Raw genomic sequence first — 19,499 nt, 5'->3', positions numbered from 1 at the left:
TTGTCTCCTTCTGTAACTCTTGACTTCATGCCCATGCAGTGTGTTTCTGTGTTGCTATATTATACTTTTGTTTCTCCTTTGTTTAAGGAATGCGTGCCTTTCCAGAGAAATTTTTATCCAAACATTTGAATTGATTTTTGCTGCTATTCTCTGCAGTGATTTATTTTTAAATTTTAAATAAGTTTTTGATTGTGCAGGTACTGTTTCCCTTTTTTCGTGAAATCCAATGATATTTTCTATATAGGGATCTTTATCCTTAATGTGAGGCTACTTTGAAATTTATTTTGCTATTCTCTTAGCATTTGATATTAATAAATCATTTAAGTCATTAATCTTGCTTTGTGGTATTTGCCACGTAAAGATGTGTAGATAGTATATGTGCATTTTAAATTAAAGCTTTAAAAAGTTTAAATGTGTATTGTAAAAGATTCAAACAGTTTGAAAGTACATAAAGTAAAAAGTGAGTTCTCCTTAATCAAACTCAGCCTACACTCCTTATGTAATCACTTATCAGGTTTTTTTTTGTATGTGCTTTTCTGATCCTTTTTGATGTATTTATACACAGATATAATGCATGCACATATGCAGGCACATACGTTGCCTATTATTTTGTGACTTGCATTTTTTTTTTTTTTTGCTTAACAGTGTATCTTGGAAAACTTTGTGTATCATAACATGTAGATAGTTCTACTTTATTCATAATATGTACAATCGTCTAGTCATTCCTGTATTGGTGGGCATTTAGATTTTCTGTTTACAAATGGTGCTGATGTGAGCATTCATGTACTTACCGTGTTTCCCCGGAGATAAGACGGTAGCCGGACCATCAGCTCTAATGCGGCTTTTGGAGCAAAACTTAATATAAGACCAGGTGTTATATTATATTTATTACATTATATTATATTATACCCAGTATTATATTGTATTGTATTATATTGTATTATATTATATTATATTATATTATATTTTACCTGGTATTATGTTATATTATACCTGGTCTTATATTACGTAAGACCCAGTTTTATATTATATTAAAAAAAGACCGGGTTTTATATTAATTTTTGCTCCAAAAGACGCATTAGAACTGAAGGTCCAGCTAGGTCTTGTTTTCAGGGAAACACGGTATATCTGTGCATATGTGCAACTATTTCAGTAGCACAACTCCTAGAAATGGAATTACTGATCGTAAACCTAAATTTCAATAGACTGTGCCAAATTGCCCTTTTACACTCCCACAAAGTATGAGGATACTAGTCCCACCCCCCACCGTATTCTCCCCCCGAATCTTGCCATAGCCAGATATAGCAGTCTTAATTAATAAATCATTATCCTTGCCAGTATCACCCATCCTTGCCATAGCCAGATATAGCAGTCTTTTTTTTAAACAATCTGATGGGTGGAAAATGGAACCATATTGTTTTAATTTGCATTTTTATGATTACCAATGAGGTTGAGCATCTGTCCTTTTTTCTCTTATGGGAATTGTTTGTTCTTTTGCCCATTTTTGTATCAAGTTTTGTTCTTTATTTGTTAGTAGCATCTCTTTATATACAATGTATATTACTCTGTCATGTTTGTATGGTGAAACGATTCCTTCCAGGCTATTGCTTGTCATTTGATTATATTTATGATATATTTATTTATTCAGAAGTTTTTTTGTTTATGTGGTCAAGCGTAATTCTTAGCTGTTTCAGTTCTTGTTTTAGAATGCTTTTCCCTATCGTAAGGTTATTTTCCTCTAGAACTATCATAGGGTGTTTTGATTATATTGTGTTGATTTAGAACTGTAATTCACCTGAAATTTACTTTTGCATGTAGTATTGTGCAGGGATCTACTTTAATTTTTTTCCCAGATGGGTAGCCAGTTGCACAAGTATCATTTATTAAATAGTTCATCTTTTCTCCATTGATTTTGAAATGCCGATTCTGTCACTTATTGAATTCCCATTTATACTTGGATCTGTTTCTGGACTGTGTTGAGTTTCATTGTTCTATTTTTATATCGGTATCAAACTGTTTTAATTACTATAGCTTTATAATATTTTATATCTGGTAGTACAGTATTTATGACTGGTAGGACAAGTTCCTATTTGTAGTTGTTACTATTATTTTCAGTTTTGACCATTCTCTCACATTTACTTTCTCTGATAAAGTTGAGAATCAACTCACCAAGTTTCATTAAAAAAAATTAACCCCAGTCGAATTTTGATTGAAGTTGCAATAAATTTATAATTTGTAGGAAATTTAAATATTTACAGTATTGAATCTTTCTCTCCAGGAACACAGAATGCCTTCTTTTTATGATACTGGTTTTAAGTGTTTCCAGTTTCTTCACACATTTCTTACACATCTCTAAATTTAAGTATTATTGTTTTGAATAGGATTTTAAAAAAAAATTTAGGTATAATTAAGATCTTTTAAAACATTTTTTCAGTTAATCATTTTCAGTTGGTTGGAAAACTATTGATCTGTTTGTTTATAAAAAGGTAGTAAGAAAGGTAAATTCTTGTTAGTTCTCATAAATTTTTTAACATACTCAAATATATCTGTAATGCCAATTTTTGGAGTTTCTCTGAGGTTATTTGCATAATGAATTGAATTTTCATGTATCATACTCTCCTTGTACTGTAGTTATTCTTTCACTTTGCTCTTTTCTTGTATACACTTCATTTGCTGTTGAGCCAATTTGGTAGTTCTGTACCTTTATTCATATGTAATTTGTGGTTTCGCCACTGATTATTTTGGACTTTGCTCCAGGAATGGCCTGTATGAGTTTGTCTATCTCCTCCCCTACCTGTCTTAAGTGCTCTCATAGTAGGTCTTGAATCTAGTAGCTTAGATCACGTTTTTTAGGAGACTATGTTCTTCAGGAGATGCTTCTAATTGTAACATCTAATGATGATATTTACTGTGTAGTACAAGTATTATTTCTGGTAGTGTAGATATTATTTCTATTTTACAAATGAAGAAACTGAGATCTGAGAAAGGTTAAATTTCCCAGTGTCACACCGAATTGTGAGTGTTAAGTTTATCTCTTATCTTCTGGTTCAGTGTTATGAATATATGACTTCTTGTGATCCTTATTGAGTTTTGTGTTTCTCTAAATCATTTCAGCATTAGTTTGATAATTTTGCAGATGTTCAACTTTCTAATATATGTTTGCATATATTATTGAATTCAGAATTTTGTGTCCTTTGCACATTTTTCTCAAGTGTTGATTTGTAAATCCAAATAAATTCTAGTTCTCAAAGAGAACCTGAGCTATTAAAATGTGGTTATTTTGTGATGAGGCTCTTTAAAAATTGCATTCTCAAGTAGTTATATTTCTTAGAGTGACTTATCTTTTGGTATGCTCTGGGTAAATGATATTCTCATTTTAATATTATTTACCTTTTTAAAATAAGAAACAAATATGGTTCGGTCTGCTTAGTGTTTAAGAAACCTCTCTTTAATAAGGTGAAAGAGCAGAGACAAGGGCTACAGCTGAGTCGTTTGATGTATGTCTTCCAAGTGTTCTCACAGGAACTAAGTTAACTGAATTCTAGGCTTTTACACCACCTGCAGCAATATTTGGGTTGTAGTGACATGAGTGTGTAGCTTCTGGCTCTACAATGACTGTAAGAATTGAGCATTTAATTAACAAGATCAGATGAGTGTTTCCTAAGATTAACAAGACCTCTGTGTCTGTCATTCATGTTGGAAGTTTTCTAATTATTACCTCTGAGCTCCTGGAATTCCTGGAGGTTTCTGGGTCTGGTCTTAATCTTTGGCCATTTTCTATCCCCTTCTATTGTGGGGAATGCAGATTGATTCAGAAGGGCTGAGATGAATTCAAATAAAAATACTGGAAATGACCAACTGGAATGAAATTGGAATGTGAAAATTCCAATTCACATTTGCTGTAGGGGCCATTCGGTATGTATGTAAGATACCAAAATCCTCAATTCTTTGGAAAGCCTTTTGCAAAATATTAGAGGGATATCCAGGCCTACACAAATAAGGAGACAACATGTTGGGTGGCTTCTGACTCATCCTTTCTTTTTTTTAAATCACATTGAGTGCTCACCACCCAGTCAGTTCTTCCATCACCATGTATATTTGACCCCCTTTACTCTCTTCTACCATCAACTCATCTTTACGTTTTATTTGTTGTTCTGTTTTCTTGCCACTGCCTCTGAAGAATCAACTTCTTCCCGAAGTAGGCAGTGCTGGTAAAGATTGACTTCCTTAGGAAAGTTAGGAAAATATGAAGAATCGCCTTTATTAATTACTAGTAGAGCTCAAGTCACTTTATATATGCAAGTCCCTTGTGAATATAACCTTTTAACCTTCCCTGAATCAGCACATTGCCAGGCGCCTTGTAGACACTCAATACATGTTTATGGATTTAAAATAAGTTCCAAGTATTGCCTGAATTAAGATTTTTTTACATGAAGTGCAAAACATTGAGGAAAATGAAATAGTGCTATAATTATCTATAGTTGAATTGATTTATATCTTTCTTCTTTTCTCCTTTACAGGATGTAAGCTTTTGAAATATCACTCTGATTAGAAAAAGAAGTATGCTTCATGCTAATTTGGAGTCTATCTGCTAAAGCTTTTTGCTTAAGAATAGATTTAGCTGGGTTTATAACTTCCATAGTTTATATTAATACGTAGATTTGCAATTAAATAGGCATGGTCAAATACAGTGCACACATTTGGAACTACAATAAGGGCAGACTAAAAATGAGATTGAAAATCTGCTAGCAATTTAAGTCAAATATTACACTTAGCTTTCCTCCCATCAGATAGTCTTTATGTTAACCTTTCTTTAATGGTGATTATAGGAAAAACCTCTTTCTAACCCTCAATGGGTGAACTGGAAGGAACCCTAAACAGTTGACCAGTTTTAAGTACTGTCTGCACACTGTGTAATTGTTCTTACAGTCAAAGAAAAGTAAGTTTCCCAAATCCTTACCAGATATCTCATTTAGCATAATTGGAAAAACTTCTATTGGAAATGCCTTTGAAATAAATGACAGCCTTACATGAAGTCTTGCTGGGCTGCTATAGGCTCTAAAGCTTATTATTTGCAAGAAGTACCAGACGTAAGTCTGGATGGCTCCGGACAGTATCTGCAGCATTTCCAGGTGTTCTGCTAAAGGTACATCATTGGCAGTACGTAACTAGAATTTAGATCTTAAGTTTCATTAATCTTATAGGGAATGCAAAGTAAACTTAGTCTTAAATGCTTCATAGTTGTGTGAACTGTTTAAAGGACACCCAATAGTTTTAACTAAATCGGTTGCTTTAAAAACATATTTGTATCTAATACCGTGTTTCCCCGAAAATAAGACCTACCCTGAAAATAAGTCCCAATTAAGATTGTCAGCCAGACGGACGCATTTAGTACGTTATGACGATGTTCCAGAAGATGACATGACTGTATTTGAATAAATGTAGATTGTTGTACCTGAAAAAATAAGACATCTTCTGAAAATACGCCTTACTGGAGCAAAAATTAATATAAGACCTGGTCTTATTTTCGGGCAAACACGGTATCTCTGTTAGAATGTTTCCGCTATGTCATGCAGGGCTCAGTAGCACCCCCCTGGCACTTTCTAATTGCCACAATAACAGGAGCAGCTGCCCGGCGTGTGCATCACTTCTGGCCTCCAAGGACTTCCCATTTACACATCATTTGTACCTTGAACTCTTTATTTTTTGTCGTTTTATTTTTGTTGTTCTTGTTCACGTTGTCGTTTTATTTTTGTTGTTTTTGTTCACATAGAGTCACATTACCTAAATTTAGAAAGAAGGAAAGACAATTGCTAAGAAGAGAAGGTCATTTGAGACTTGATACAATAAAATTGTCAACATTTGCCTAGCTGTAGTAATATAGAGTGCCCTTTTGTGCTTTACTGAGAACATGGTACTTTTTTTTCTCCCTCCAAATTTTAGTGTGTAATTCATAAAAGTTATTGAGTTGTTTTTCAACTTCTTAAAGGAGAAAATGAAAGTAAAACATTTAGAGAGTTACTCTAAATGAATTGAGTTTATACGTTTGTCACTAGAAAACTACTGTTTTTAGTTTAATAGTAGCTTGTAATTGAAATTATTGTAGTTTATAGTATTTATAACCTGCTGCGGTTTTGAATGTTGCTCTTAAGAGTGTAGTTAGTGACCCACTAGGTTTTAATTGCTGGGAAATTTCAGAGAATGTGAAAAAGTTTTGGTTAAGCCTGGGAACTATCCATTCTTGCTTTTCCTCAAAATTGGCAACAGTGACTACTTAATGACAGCAGAATGCTTTGAAAGCATGTTCTTTAAAATGTAGCTGTTATTAAGATCCCATAATAACTAGTATGTAACTGATAGTTGCTTTTTTGTTGTAGAAACTCTGCGGGTAAGAGGAAAGCTTTAGCAAAATCCTTAAGAAAATTATAGTATAAAAAAGTAACTGGTGAAGAGAAGATTTGAAGAAAAAAATGGAATGTGGATGAGAAATAGAAAGACATTTCTGTATAGGTTTGACACGGTTATATTTGTTTAAATTCCTTGTTTCCTTGAACTTTGCAGATAAGGTTGTGTTCTCTCTTTTGACAAACTGTGTAATTATTTTTTAAAAATATCATTTGTATACCTCTACAGTTTACAACTAGTTTCTCTTTTAAAAATGTGATATGCCAAAATCCATTTTAATGCAATATAAAGCTTGCAAATTTGAGCGCTGCAATGCCAGGAAACAGTGTGTATACTAAGTTCTAAAATTGCTAGCTGTACTTCTAAATGTCTATGTTGTTCATACAGCAGAGGCGGTCTGTACAGAGCAATTTGTATTTTTGGTGTTTCACTGAGCTTTTGCCATTGTTTAGTACTGTTTGTTTCTGCATTTATTCAGTATTACCATCAGCTGTCATCTCTAGACAAGATGAGAGCATCCAGGAAGCATAGACTTCCAGGCAGGAGCCAGAGTAATCAGTGAGAAATGAAGCTGCTATAAAATTTTGTGGACAGTATATGCAAACGCTTTTTGAAAATTGTACATCGTCAATGTGAAAGTAGGTCACACCTCATTTTTTATAAAGTCTTTTTTACACCCATCTTTCAAAAGTTTGCTTGTACTGGTGATCAAAGTAGGCATTTAAAAATAATGTGGTATGGAAATAATTTTTAAATAATAGTTTAAAGAATTAAAAACTTGTATTTATTTCCATTTTCTGTAAATGATGGGAATTTTTTTAAAGGCCTATTACAACTAAATATACTTTTGATCATTTCTTCTAATGGAAGAAGCTGTATGACTAAGAGAGACATGAATGATACTATGGTTTGTGTTTATTCTCACCAAATTTTAGACCCAATTTTAGTCAGACCCAAAATAGTTTAAAATTTAATTTCCTTTGCTGACTACCTTACTGTGAGCTTACTTTAGTAAGCAAGAACAAGTTTAGCCAATAATTTTTGGAAATAAAAAAGGGATAAAGAATGTATGGCTCCTGCAATCCAGAAAAAGAGAAAACTCACTGGGAAATTGAAAGAATTTTTATAAAATGTGTAATTGAAACACTACTTTAAAAGGGAGATAGGAATGTGGGCTGTGTGAAATCTTAACATTGAAATTAAAGATGAAATATAAATTATCAAGTATTTATTGTACACTTACTATGAATAAGATAAAAACCCATTTAGAGAGTCTTAAAAATTAACTGAACATTGAATATACTTCTGTGTGCCCTAATATTTGAGAGTAAAGATATTTTAAAAATAGATTTTATGGTTCTTTCGGTTTAATAGAAAGGAATGTGCAAGTTCATGTGGGAGAAAAAGCTTTCCAGTATTCAGAAAATACTGTCTCTTAGATTTGTATTGTTTTCTCATTTCAGCCTTGGGGAAATAGTGGAACAATCCCATAGCATCTTATATGACTTAGCTCCACTGTTACCCTATACCCTGACCTAATACATCATTTGTAAGGCCTTAATAATAACGATCAATACAAGAATACTATACTATTGACCTTTCATAGGATAGTCATATCTATTATCTCTATGAAGCCTCTTGATTAGTCTATTGAAACAGTTAAAGTGAATACATACACACTATAATACAAAAATGGTGTGTGTATACATATATGTACACATATATAATACAAAAATACTTCCAAATTATTTAAAATAAATATTTGCATGATGACAAGGAGGTAGTTCATGGCTTTTATCACCTACTATGTGTCGGGCTCTCTGGTATGCAATTTCTGTGTATTATCTAATTTAATAATCATCACTAACTTATAAAATAGGTAACTGTATTCCCATTTCAATATGAGTCCTCTCTAGTCGCAACTAGAGAGGTAGGAAATGCACTTTTGAGAGTAGGAAGGAAGATTCTGGTCTAGGAGAGACAGTGATACTCTAAGACATTATTTGATTGTGCCCACTCTCCAGAATGGTCAGGAAAGCTAATTTTGTGGATGCGGTAGGACTTGTGCTGTTGACTGAAAAAGAAACAAAACAGAAGAATGGGGTTTGTGTAAACGCTGATGAGTTCAAGTTACATGTGCTGAGTTTAAGGAAGGGAAGCAGAGAGTTTGATAGAAGGTGGGTATAGCCAACAGTGGTCAGATTTTTTCCCTTGAGTTGTATAAATTTTTGTTAAGCACGCCTTTGCACATTATCAATAGCATTTAAACGTTGATTGTGCTCCTGGAGGAACACAGTGAGGCTTTAATGACTTCGTTGCTGGAGAACAGAGCCTTCCCGGCGAGGTGTCCAGGTTCTTGGTATCCCAAACGAAGAATTGAGGGGGACACCAAAAGGCAGTGGTGAAAGAGCAGTTTGTCAGAAACGAAAGTACACCCCAAAGAGATAGGAGTGGGCCTGAGCAAAAGAGTGGCTCAAAAGGTGCTGACTGGCGAGGACTTGGACTTTTTATTTTCTTTTTTCTAAAATGGGCTACTCCTCTTTAGGTGTGGGGCCACTTGATTGACATCTGTGATTGACAAGAGGCTATTACCTCGTCTTTTTAGACTGTGCATGTTCCTTCCCAGAATTCAGTGTTCATTAATAATGATATTAATGAACTTCCAGACGTATGCATGATATTATAATGATGGTATAAGGAGGCTGAGGTGAGATGAAAGTCATGTAGCCTTTATTGCACAGGTGTGAGTGACCAGTCGTATCTAGTTAGTAGTTTGTGTCTTCTAAGTGTCTTCACAGTGGTTAATGATTATGGCAAATAAGGGAAAAATTGGGGCGTAGAGGGGAGGTTTTGGGGAGGTCTCGGGGCGGTTCTCCATCGGCTGTGTGGAATGTACAGGAGTGTCTGGAGACCCCATTCCTATCTCTAACTGCCTGCCTTATTTCCCTTCAGAGGCGTGATCCCTAGAAATCTCTATGGGAAGTTGAGGGACAGGAGATTTCTTCTTCCGTGTCTGCTTCCTGCTGAATGTGGCTATTGTCCCTGCCTGTCGGGGATTCATGGGACTCTCGCCCTATCTGATCTTAGATGAGGGAAAGGGGTCTCGAGCTCCACCTGGAAGACCGAGTTGGCCTCCTTGCTTGGGGTACTGGAAGCCTTGCAGGGGCATCGTTTGTATCCCTATGGCCCCTAGATGAGGGGAGAGAGATTTTGATTCATAGATTAAAAGCGCTGACCCAAGGAGCGGGACTCAAGCTACTGACGCAGGGTGAAAGTCCATTTGACTTCATACTAGTTATTCAGGTGGCCTTGTTTACCCAGGGTCTGGAATGACCTGGAAAGAATGCTGGGCCACAGTGATTACAATCAACAAGCTTAAATCACAGGCTTCTGGGTACTTATCTGAAGCAGAGGATTGAGAGACATTCTATGATTTAGGCTGGGAGCAGTCTTTAGTTTAAGGTTGAGATACTGATTTAAAAAATGATTAAAACCAGGGACTAGGGAGATAAGAAACTAGGGAAAAGGAGACTTAAAATTCCTATAGTGAGGGGGCTCTCCCTTATCACCTTGAATAGTTAGATAAATTTGGGGATCATTTCATGGCTTGTGGACATTGTAGCTACCATGCTCTATGTAGGTAAAGGACATTTTTAAGGCAAATTGAGAAATTATATGGAATGTCTCTCAGATTTTTTAATTGTTTATTTAATATACAAGCAAAGCTTTTTTAATGTAAGAAAAATTAGAATATAGAAATTAACACGAAGGGAAAAGAATCGATAGTCCTATCGCTGGGTTGAATGTGCTGATTTTCTTTCCTATGTGTTGTTTCTTTCAGAAATATGGCTACACACACCTTTCTGCAGGAGAACTTCTTCGTGATGAAAGGAAGAACCCAGATTCAGAATATGGTGAACTCATTGAAAAGTACATTAAAGATGGAAAGATTGTGCCAGTTGAGATAACCATCAGTTTGTTAAAGAGGGTAAGGAATGTGAATGCCAGCCAATTAAAACTAGCAAGTAAATATGAAATTAAATCTAGCTTTTCTTTGAGTAATGAAAAAAATCAAAGTATTGAATTTCTTGCATGTAGAAGGTGGTCATAGTATTTGAGAATGGAAATTCCACTTTTACCTGGGAAGAAATTAGATAGTAGCAGGCAGCCTCTACCTTGGTCTGGGATCAGCTACTACTCAGCTTAACATCCACATCAGTGCACTTCAACTCTTCCCAATGTGCAGACAATCTCTTTTGAATTTCTACTTCTTCTTTTTCTTCTTCCCCACCTCCCATCTTCTTTTCCCTTTTCTGTTTTCTTATAAATTTCCTCTTCTGTCCTCTCCCTCTTCCCTCTCCCCCCTCTCTTTCTCCTTCCCTCCCTTTCTTCCTCTCTCCCATGACCCTCCCTTTGTTGCTGTTCTCTCAGTCCTGATATCTCCTTTTCTGAATCATGCATCACCATCTTGAGGGTGAAACGCTGAGACTAACAGCTGTCAAACTAAAATATGTCTCTTCTAAAAAACAGATACTTTGAATTTTCATAACTCTCCACTATAGATTCCCAAGACTAGTCATTAATGGGTATTTTCGCATATAAGAAACAGTGAAGGAGAAATGCAAGAGTGGAAACAGAAATAGTTGAAGACCGATGAGAGCATCTGGATGGAAATAGAGAAACTTGAAGATGAAGAGTAGCTCATTCACACGCATTCTTTCCTCTGGTCTCAGAGATTGGAGTAACCTGCTTCTATTCCAGAATAAATAAATCCTCTCTCCTCGTTCTCTGGTTATAATGCCCTTTCCCCACTTTATACCTAAGCATTGTGAAAGACTGGTTTATATTGTTTATTTTTTCACTTTCTGCTCATCAGACGTTTGCAGTCAGGTTCTATGTCCATCTTCATTGAAACTATTCTTGCTGATGTTACCAGTAATCTTCTCTATCAAATCTGGGGGATATTTTCAGTCCTTTTTCTTGTAGCATTTAACTCTACTTACTGTCTTTTTTTGGAACTCATTCTTCTTTGTTCTCTGTGACACCATTTATCTTGGTCTCTAACTACTTCAATGACTGCTATTTTTTAAATCTTTGATAGTTCTTCTGCAGGTTTCCTAAACCATATCCTTCAAGGGTTGTATTCTTGGTTTTCCTCTCATTTTATATATTTCTTGATGGATGGTTTTAGCCACGCCCAAGGCTTTCACTATGCTAATGATGCCAAAATCTATAGCTCTAGCACAAATCTTTTTTCTGAACTCCAGACTTATATTTCGAACTAACTACTGGGCATCCATCTGAATGTCTTACAAGTATCTCAAAATCAATATGTCAGAGACTGAATGTATCATCTAGAATGTGATTGTTTTTATTTCCTGTCCCAGTTAATGGTTCTACCATCTACCCAGCTGCCCAAGCCAGAAGTCTGGGTGCCGTCCCTTTCTCCTTCACTTCCCCAGATCGATTCAGTGAGCAGATCCTTCCATTTATCTTCCTCTTAATCCTCTTCTCTTAGCCTTTTTCTCTATTACCACTGTCACCTTAGTTCAGATCCTCTTCTTGACCATTGCTAGAGCCTCATTAGTTTTTTTACCTTAAACATCCTGTCTCCTTCTGATTCATCCTTCATGGTGCAGTCAAGATGATTTTTTTCTAAAAGGTGATACGAACATATTCTTCTGCTTAAAATCCCTCCGTGGTCCTTTATTGCTTCCAGAGTAAAAACCAACTCCTTAGCGTGGCAATGAAGTTCTTCATTACTCTTGCCCCTACGTGCTTCCTTGTCATATCTCCCACCACTTTCTACACACATCATAAGATTCCACTATAGCACCTTACTTCAGATTCATAAAAGCTGTTATGCTGTCTCTTTTCTGAGCCTTTATACATCCGGTTTACACCATCTAGAGTATGAGGGTCCCTTTCTACCTGCCATTTCACTATTCAGGATTCAACTCTGCTGCCACCTCTTGAGTAACGCTTTCTCTGAGTTTCCAGGTAGTTTGTGCTTGCTTCTTTGTTTTAGCATAGCATCTGTTCGTAGTTCATACTTCATCATAGAACTTAGCACATTTAACTTACATATTTGTTAGCCCTGAACTGTGAGCTTCCTCAGGCGCCATGACCTTGCTCTTCGTGTTCTCTGATAGTAGGCCTCAAGTAAATATGTTTAGTGGGTAGAACATTCATGTACCTCCTCAGATGTCTTCTACTACCATAATTAGGGTAGAAATGCTTATAGCAGTAGCTCAATAGCGTCTGTGGAAGTTTTGTGAATATTAGAGAAGCTAGATGCAGGGATAAATGAATAAGGATCCTGACAGCCATTGTTCTTGAGGGACCTAGGAAACAGTTTGGGCACCGAAAAGACTAGATATCAGTTTCTTTCAGAATAGAGGCTACTTTGGAGTTTGTCAAAGTCATGCATCTGTGCTTATTCCATGGTGGTTGATAATGGTAGGGATTTGGAGATTAGACAGCTAGCTGCATCTCCCATTCACATATTCCCACATTCTACCTAAATTCAGACTTTGGAAGAGGATGGTGAAACGTGTTTCTCTTCGTCTCTTTCTGAATGTATTGTTTGCTTTCTACATGTGTTTTGGGGTAGCCAGTGGCATTTAGATTTAATTAGCTTCAGTTAAAAAAAAATTCAACTCACACTAAAAATTCATTCTAGCAATCTCTTTATATTTGTCCAAAGTGTTTTTGCATTTAGATTTGAGTTATTGCAGAGGACTTAATGGAAGTAGCATATTTTTCACCACAGCAAAACACTTGGGAAGAGGAAAGGGAAGGTAAGATAGGGTACCTAGTGACTAGAGCAAAAATAGGCATTATTGGTTTTTTGCTGTTTATAACTTTGTGAATGCATATGTGAAAGAATATGTGCTTACTATAGAAAATGTAGAAACTACAGGGAAGAATTGTGAGTGTGTGTATATAAAATGGGGGAGGGGTACATACCCTTAATTTTACCAACTTGAGGCTACCATGTTAATACATTGGCTCAGTTCCTTAAAGTCGTTATTTCCCTATGATTCCTTCACTCTTTACTTATGATTTAGAGAATAATAATAAAACAAACGCCAATATATCCACCACCCTGCTTAACAAATTACATTTTGTTAATACAGCGTTGACCCTGAATCTTCCTTTTCCTTTAGGAAATGGATCAGACAATGGCTGCCAATGCTCAGAAGAATAAATTCTTGATTGATGGATTTCCAAGAAATCAAGACAACCTTCAAGGTTGGAACAAGACCATGGATGGGAAGGCAGATGTATCTTTCGTTCTGTTTTTTGATTGTAATAATGAGGTAACAAAAATCTTCATTCGCCCTTTACTTATGTTAGTATTTACGTTTTATGTTGGCAGCAGTACTTTTTTGAATTAGAACATTGGATAGACAGAACAGCCCTGTCTTACTGTTGGAGTGTTAAACACTCTTTGGCATCCACAACCTCGTTGACCTAAAATTTGCTTTTATTTTTCTAAGTAACAATTTATTTCCTTTTGCTTTGGTTTTAAGAATTGATTAGCAATAATGTTACGTAATGAAGCTGCTGCACTGTTACTTCTTAGGTAGGCACTATTACCAGAGAGTATCTTGCCTTATGATGGTTGTTTACTGGAAGAGAAGCACATTGCTGGAAAGTTGGGAAAACTTGCTGTTTTAAGGAAACATAATAGAAGATAGCCTGATTTGTCTTCTCAGAGTAAGATGATCTTGAAAAAAGCAAGAAAGTGTTCTTTTTCTTTTCGGCTCTTCTAATAACATACTCTGACATACCTTTGAATAACTAAATGAATTTCTTAGAATCATTTAGTTAAAAGGTCTGACTGTTTGACACCTGTACCCTTCATTAAATGAATGCCAACAGCCTGAAGTACTGCCTTGAAGGAAGCTGACTATTCTTAGGTTGAATTGCAAATATGCCTTGGGGGAGGGACTTGCTGCATCCTTTGAGTTGTTTAAAAATGTAACTCTCGTCTTCCAACCCCCAAAAATATGTTTCCACTTATTCTTCAAAGTTAACTTTAGAATGTTACCACAGCTTTATAACTAAGGAATGTTTATTCACGATTAACAAGGGGTACTTTATTCAAATGCAAATATGTTGATTCTTAAATATTTGGGTATTCATGGAATTATCGAAAAGTAAGCAGAAGTAGAACAAAGCTTGAGGTATGTAATTCATACCTAATAAGTTAATAATATATCCTAGATGGAACCATACACATACAGATCTTCTTTTTATTGCGGTTTGAAAAAAATACACAGGAAAAACTGAGTCATGAATGAATTATTATGCTCTGTACTTATTTAACCTAGTTTATATAAATTGAACCACATGTTTAAATTTAAAAGGACTTTGCATGTTGATTAATGAATAAGACACATTGGGTTTAATGCTGTTTTTCTTTTTGTTTTTTTAAACTCTTCAAACTTTATTCTCTTTCCAGGTTAAAAGAATGTCAAATTTGTATCTTTCCTTTGTAAAATATCTTTTTATTTCTCTTTTTAGATCTGTATTGAACGATGTCTCGAGAGGGGAAAGAGCAGTGGTAGGAGTGATGACAACAGAGAGAGCTTGGAAAAGAGGTACTTCGCAGTTTTTATACACAAGCCATCTCAATCTCAGTTTGGAACTTGAGTAGCAGATTAAATGCTTGCCTCATTTTGGTCCAGAAAAACAAAATGTTATGCTCCAAAATGTAAAATGGCTTGTCTGAGAAAATGATAAAGGAGTCAGTTGGGTCAGATCCAGTTGTCCTCTGAGCTGTCTTGTAACATGGGGAAATGGATGGATACTGCGAACCTTGCAATATTTGCTTCTTTTGCAGAATTCAAACCTATCTTCAGTCAACAAAACCAATTATTGACTTATATGAAAAAATGGGGAAAGTCAAGAAAATCGATGCTTCTAAATCTGTTGATGAAGTGAGTATCCCTAGCCTGCCTTACAAAAAAAGTCAAGTAAAAATGTATTTTTGGGTCAAGGATTAGGCATGAGAAAAAGAAATATCATGACACTTTAGTTTGCTTTCCAAGACATTGGAGACTAAATGAAAAATTAGGCTTTTTCTCCTGTTTTGAATATAGTCTAAAATGAGTTTTACAATACCAGACTTATTCTTCATAAGAAGTGGGTAGTTTATTAATTCTAAACCTCTTTTCTGAAACACTAGAAAATTGGCACTTGGACAACTATAATTTGGACCATAATCATTTTTTAAAAATCTGTAACCTGAATTTCAAGTCATCTCGCTTAGGAGCCCCAGGCTGCCTCCATCTCTTCCATCACAGAGCATGTGGCTCCAGAGGTCTAACATTTCCTTGACTCCACACCCCTCTCTTCCTTCATGAATCAGTGGTCTCGATATTGTGGTTTACAAGCCCTCAGTGTCCAGCAACTATTTCTAGCGCCTCAGAACTCACCTAACTTCCCTGATTCCCTGAGTCTTCTTCCTCTGGGTCTTTCTTTTTCATTGCATAGTCATTGTTGGTTTTCATCCATTGTCACTTCCTATAGCAGGCAGGTAAATACATCAGAAAACGTACGTGTTTTAGAATCAGAGCTAGGAAGATAAGCCACTTCAGTTTACATTTTATCAAATTGTGGATAGCCTATCAAGTTTTGTCCTAAAAACACAATAAAATTGAATGCAACATGTTCATAATTTTATGTGAATTATTTATATTATAGCACTGTCTATAGTAAAATAATTGAAACTAAGAAATCATAATGTTTTTAATGATCCATTTTGAAAATTAATATAAAATTGACATATTTTTAAGCCATATGGTGTTTTAACAATCTCTGCTTTTTAAATAATATTATCTTTTTCCCTTTACAGGTTTTTGATGAAGTTGTGAAGATTTTTGACAAAGAAGGCTAACTGTAAACTTGAAAGCATCCTTGAAATCATGCTTGAAAATATTGCTTTGATATAGCTGCTATCACAATCCCTTTTTAAGGCAATTTTAATCTTTCATAATTACATAACAGTTAATGGCTAGAAAGTAAGAAAAATTAAATTTTTTATCTTTTCTTTTTGGTTATAGGTGTAGTCAGTGAATTCGGGTCTAACTTCATCTTAGCTATGGTGCTCACAAAACAAAGAAGGGTATTAGCTAGTTCTTTGTTTTTATTTACAAAAGAATATCCCTTTTATTGTTTGTGCCTTCTGTGAGCATAACTTTTTAGTATATGTGTATATCCCTTTAGTTATTACAACATGTCAGGATTAGAGATTCCTTACTTCCTCTTTTTGTTGCAGGTTTTAAATTTCCAACCTGTTAAGTGAATTTGTGGACCAAATTCCAAAGGAACTTTTTGTGTAGTCAGTTCTCGCACAGTGTGTTTGGTAAACAAACTCATACAATGAAGTCCTAGATGTGTTTTCATACTTATCAAATAACTGACCATTTCCTATAGAAAGGTAAGAAAACTTAGGCTTCCTTTTACTACAACTTGTACAAAGTTGTATGACAGGGCGTACATAGTCTATGCTTCCAGGGATTTGGATGGTGACAATGGGGGTTCAGAGCCTGGCAGAATTGTCAGCTTTATTCTGACAGAAATCTGAGGTTTAAGGGGCAAGGATCACATTTAATGACTTGTGTTTCTTATGCTCTATTATATAGTGTTACTAATGATTAAACTGATCTTAACAAAATTCCTAGCAGTGGAACCTTGAAATGCATGTACTAGGTTAATGGTAAAATGGGGTTGTTTTTGTTTTCTATGCTAAATATAAGGTTAGTATAAAGTAGAAGCAATCTAATGGTTAAGTTTCCCATTTGTATTTTATTTTCTTGAATACTTTTTTTTCATAGTTATTTAAGAAGATTTAAAAAATCATTGCACTTTGGACAGAAAAGTAATAAATATATCTTATAAATGTTTGATTCCTTTCCTGGCTACTTTTATTCAGTAAATTCTTTTTTTTTTTTTTTTTTGGCATCATGTTGAAGTATGGAAAGGTATAGAATAAAAATAGAAGCCTATAGAGTCCAAAAGAATTTTTTCTTAACTCTATTCTTTCTTTAAAAATCTCTGAGAAATTTGTTTTTTTCCTTTCTTACCTTTTTTCTACCATCACTAATGCAAAATGGTATCCAAGGTTCTTATAAGATTTATTAAAATGTTTCTCATCTTCATTGCTTATACCATTGGGTATACAGGGTTAAATCAAGCAAGGAATTTTTATTTTGTATAATTAGAGTTTATATTTAAAGTCATTGGGAATAGTGAGAACAATTTATGGATGTCTTATATTGTAATAGATTCATTTATTTCTATGTGTGTTATGAAATTCATTTATTAATGAAGAATGTTCAATATACTTGCCATTAGAAAACAAAGTATCCATAAGTACTGTATCGTATTAGCCACCAAAATTTGTATTGACATTATGTTGGTTTCTTGGCAGCGACTGTAATGAATTCTTATGTAGTGATTCAGTCCAGCCAATCCAGAAGGATTTTACTGGTAATTTAATCAAACAGCTGTAGTATGAAGCAGGAGTAAAGACTTAATATTTTGAGTGCATTACCTCTCACATAAGTGAAGAAATCCATCAGATCGGGATCTGAATATTTATATTGATATTGTGAAAGCATCCTTAATTTAAGGTTTTTAAGAAGACTGTTGAGATTAGGTGCTTTGCTTCCTTTCATCAAATATCTTTCTGTGGAATTTGAAAACAAAAACCAAGAAACATAGTAATTACTAAATTATGAAGCTTTGCTTTTTGTTTGCTTAAGTAGAAAAATGTGTTAGCAATATTGAGTTGAGGAGCTAATTGAGATACATCTGACTTCACTAGATTGGTCATTCAATTTGTTAAAGATACAGTCACCAAGAAGTGTTTTACTTTTTTAAAAGACCCCAGTGGAAGCCTTGCTGTTTATTTTCATTCTCTGATGTTGGATTTATATGAATTATTTAGTAAGTAACCCCAATAAATTTTGTGCTATGGCCTTTTCTGTTTGCTGGTTCAGATTTCTGTTTTCAAGCATATTGAATATCGAGAAGTATCATCTTTAACATGTGGGTCTTCACATAGCAAAAGCAGAGTTCAGGATCCAGGAGAATTTGCTGCTCTGTATATTATGTTTGTGTGTCTTGAGTTAAGCAGAAAGCGTGACTTTATCCCATTCCTTCAAGAAGTAATCTGAATTGAGGCACAAGTAGCCTATTTCATTCCCAGCCTGCTGCATCAACTCTTCATCTTTTGGAGGGGGACATTGGCGGTAGGCAGTGTGTCTCAGGATGCAAGGTTTTTGTGGGTTTTTGGCTTTGTCCATGTAACTTAAGTGGTTGTCTGACATTCCAGTGGTCCCTGGAGATAATAGTGGCTGAAAGTATTGGCCAGACTAGGTCAGCATCTTTTCCTTAGAAGTTTGGTCCTTCATTTTCAAACACATTAATTGCATAAGCCATAGTGCTACAAACACATTCTCTGCCTTCCAAGAATTTTCTGTCTAAAACTAACATTCTGATGCGGATAGGCTTTCAAATGTCTTCTGTTGACTAACTTCAGTCATTCTTATATAGCCTATTGCACTTCTCCCTAGCCTACCTGCATACTTCAGCTAAATTAAGTACTCCTTCATTCTAAGCATTTTTTTAAATGAAAAAAAGGGAGCTCATTTATTGTATACCAAAGGAAAAGGGTGAAAATGGTCCTAATCACCCATCCTTTTTTTCCCTCATCTCTGACTCCAGTGTAAGTACTCTTGGACCCAGGTCTGCTTTCCTCTTAATGAGTGTGGTGGTTGTGATTGTGATGCATTTAATTATGGACCTCAGTTAAGTCCTGCAGGTCAACGTCATTCTTGTCCTGGGGAAAGCTGAAAGACTAAGTTGAATTTCTGGCTACCACCTTATACCCTATGCCAGCCATACTGACTGCAGGCTCTCACCAGGGCTCAGACTTGTATGGGATCCCTGCTGTCCCTTTTCGTCAGAGCAGAACCTGCTTCTCTTGGGTCCCTCTTCAAAGAGGCTTTTCTTTCATGGACTTTTTCTCCCTAAGACTCTGGCATGAGAGAAGATGTCTTAATTATTTTGTACTATAT

At 35.2% G+C, this 19,499-nt stretch overlaps 1 protein-coding gene across 3 annotated transcripts in view; it reads left to right on the top strand.

The window, feature by feature from the left end:
- Positions 1 to 18,401, top strand: part of CMPK1 (cytidine/uridine monophosphate kinase 1) — a 32,121-nt gene extending 13,720 nt beyond the window's left edge. For 2 of the 3 annotated variants that reach the window (XM_081056564.1, XM_081056565.1), the window contains exons 2-6: positions 10,247 to 10,393; positions 13,575 to 13,727; positions 14,938 to 15,014; positions 15,257 to 15,353; positions 16,271 to 18,401. In XM_081056564.1, the coding sequence (XP_080912690.1) occupies positions 10,247 to 10,393; positions 13,575 to 13,727; positions 14,938 to 15,014; positions 15,257 to 15,353; positions 16,271 to 16,312 (516 nt within the window). In that variant the 3' untranslated portion in view covers positions 16,313 to 18,401. The remainder of the gene's footprint in view (positions 1 to 10,246; positions 10,394 to 13,574; positions 13,728 to 14,937; positions 15,015 to 15,256; positions 15,354 to 16,270) is intronic. The other variant, XR_013993818.1, reaches the window with a different exon arrangement.
- The last annotated feature ends 1,098 nt before the right edge of the window (positions 18,402 to 19,499 follow it).

The sequence above is a fragment of the Rhinolophus hipposideros genome (assembly GCF_964194185.1).
Source record: "Rhinolophus hipposideros genome assembly, chromosome: 8".
Lineage (NCBI taxonomy): Eukaryota > Metazoa > Chordata > Mammalia > Chiroptera > Rhinolophidae > Rhinolophus > Rhinolophus hipposideros.
The sequence above is the reverse complement of the archived record's forward strand: the minus strand, read 5'-3'. Positions and strand labels throughout refer to the sequence as shown.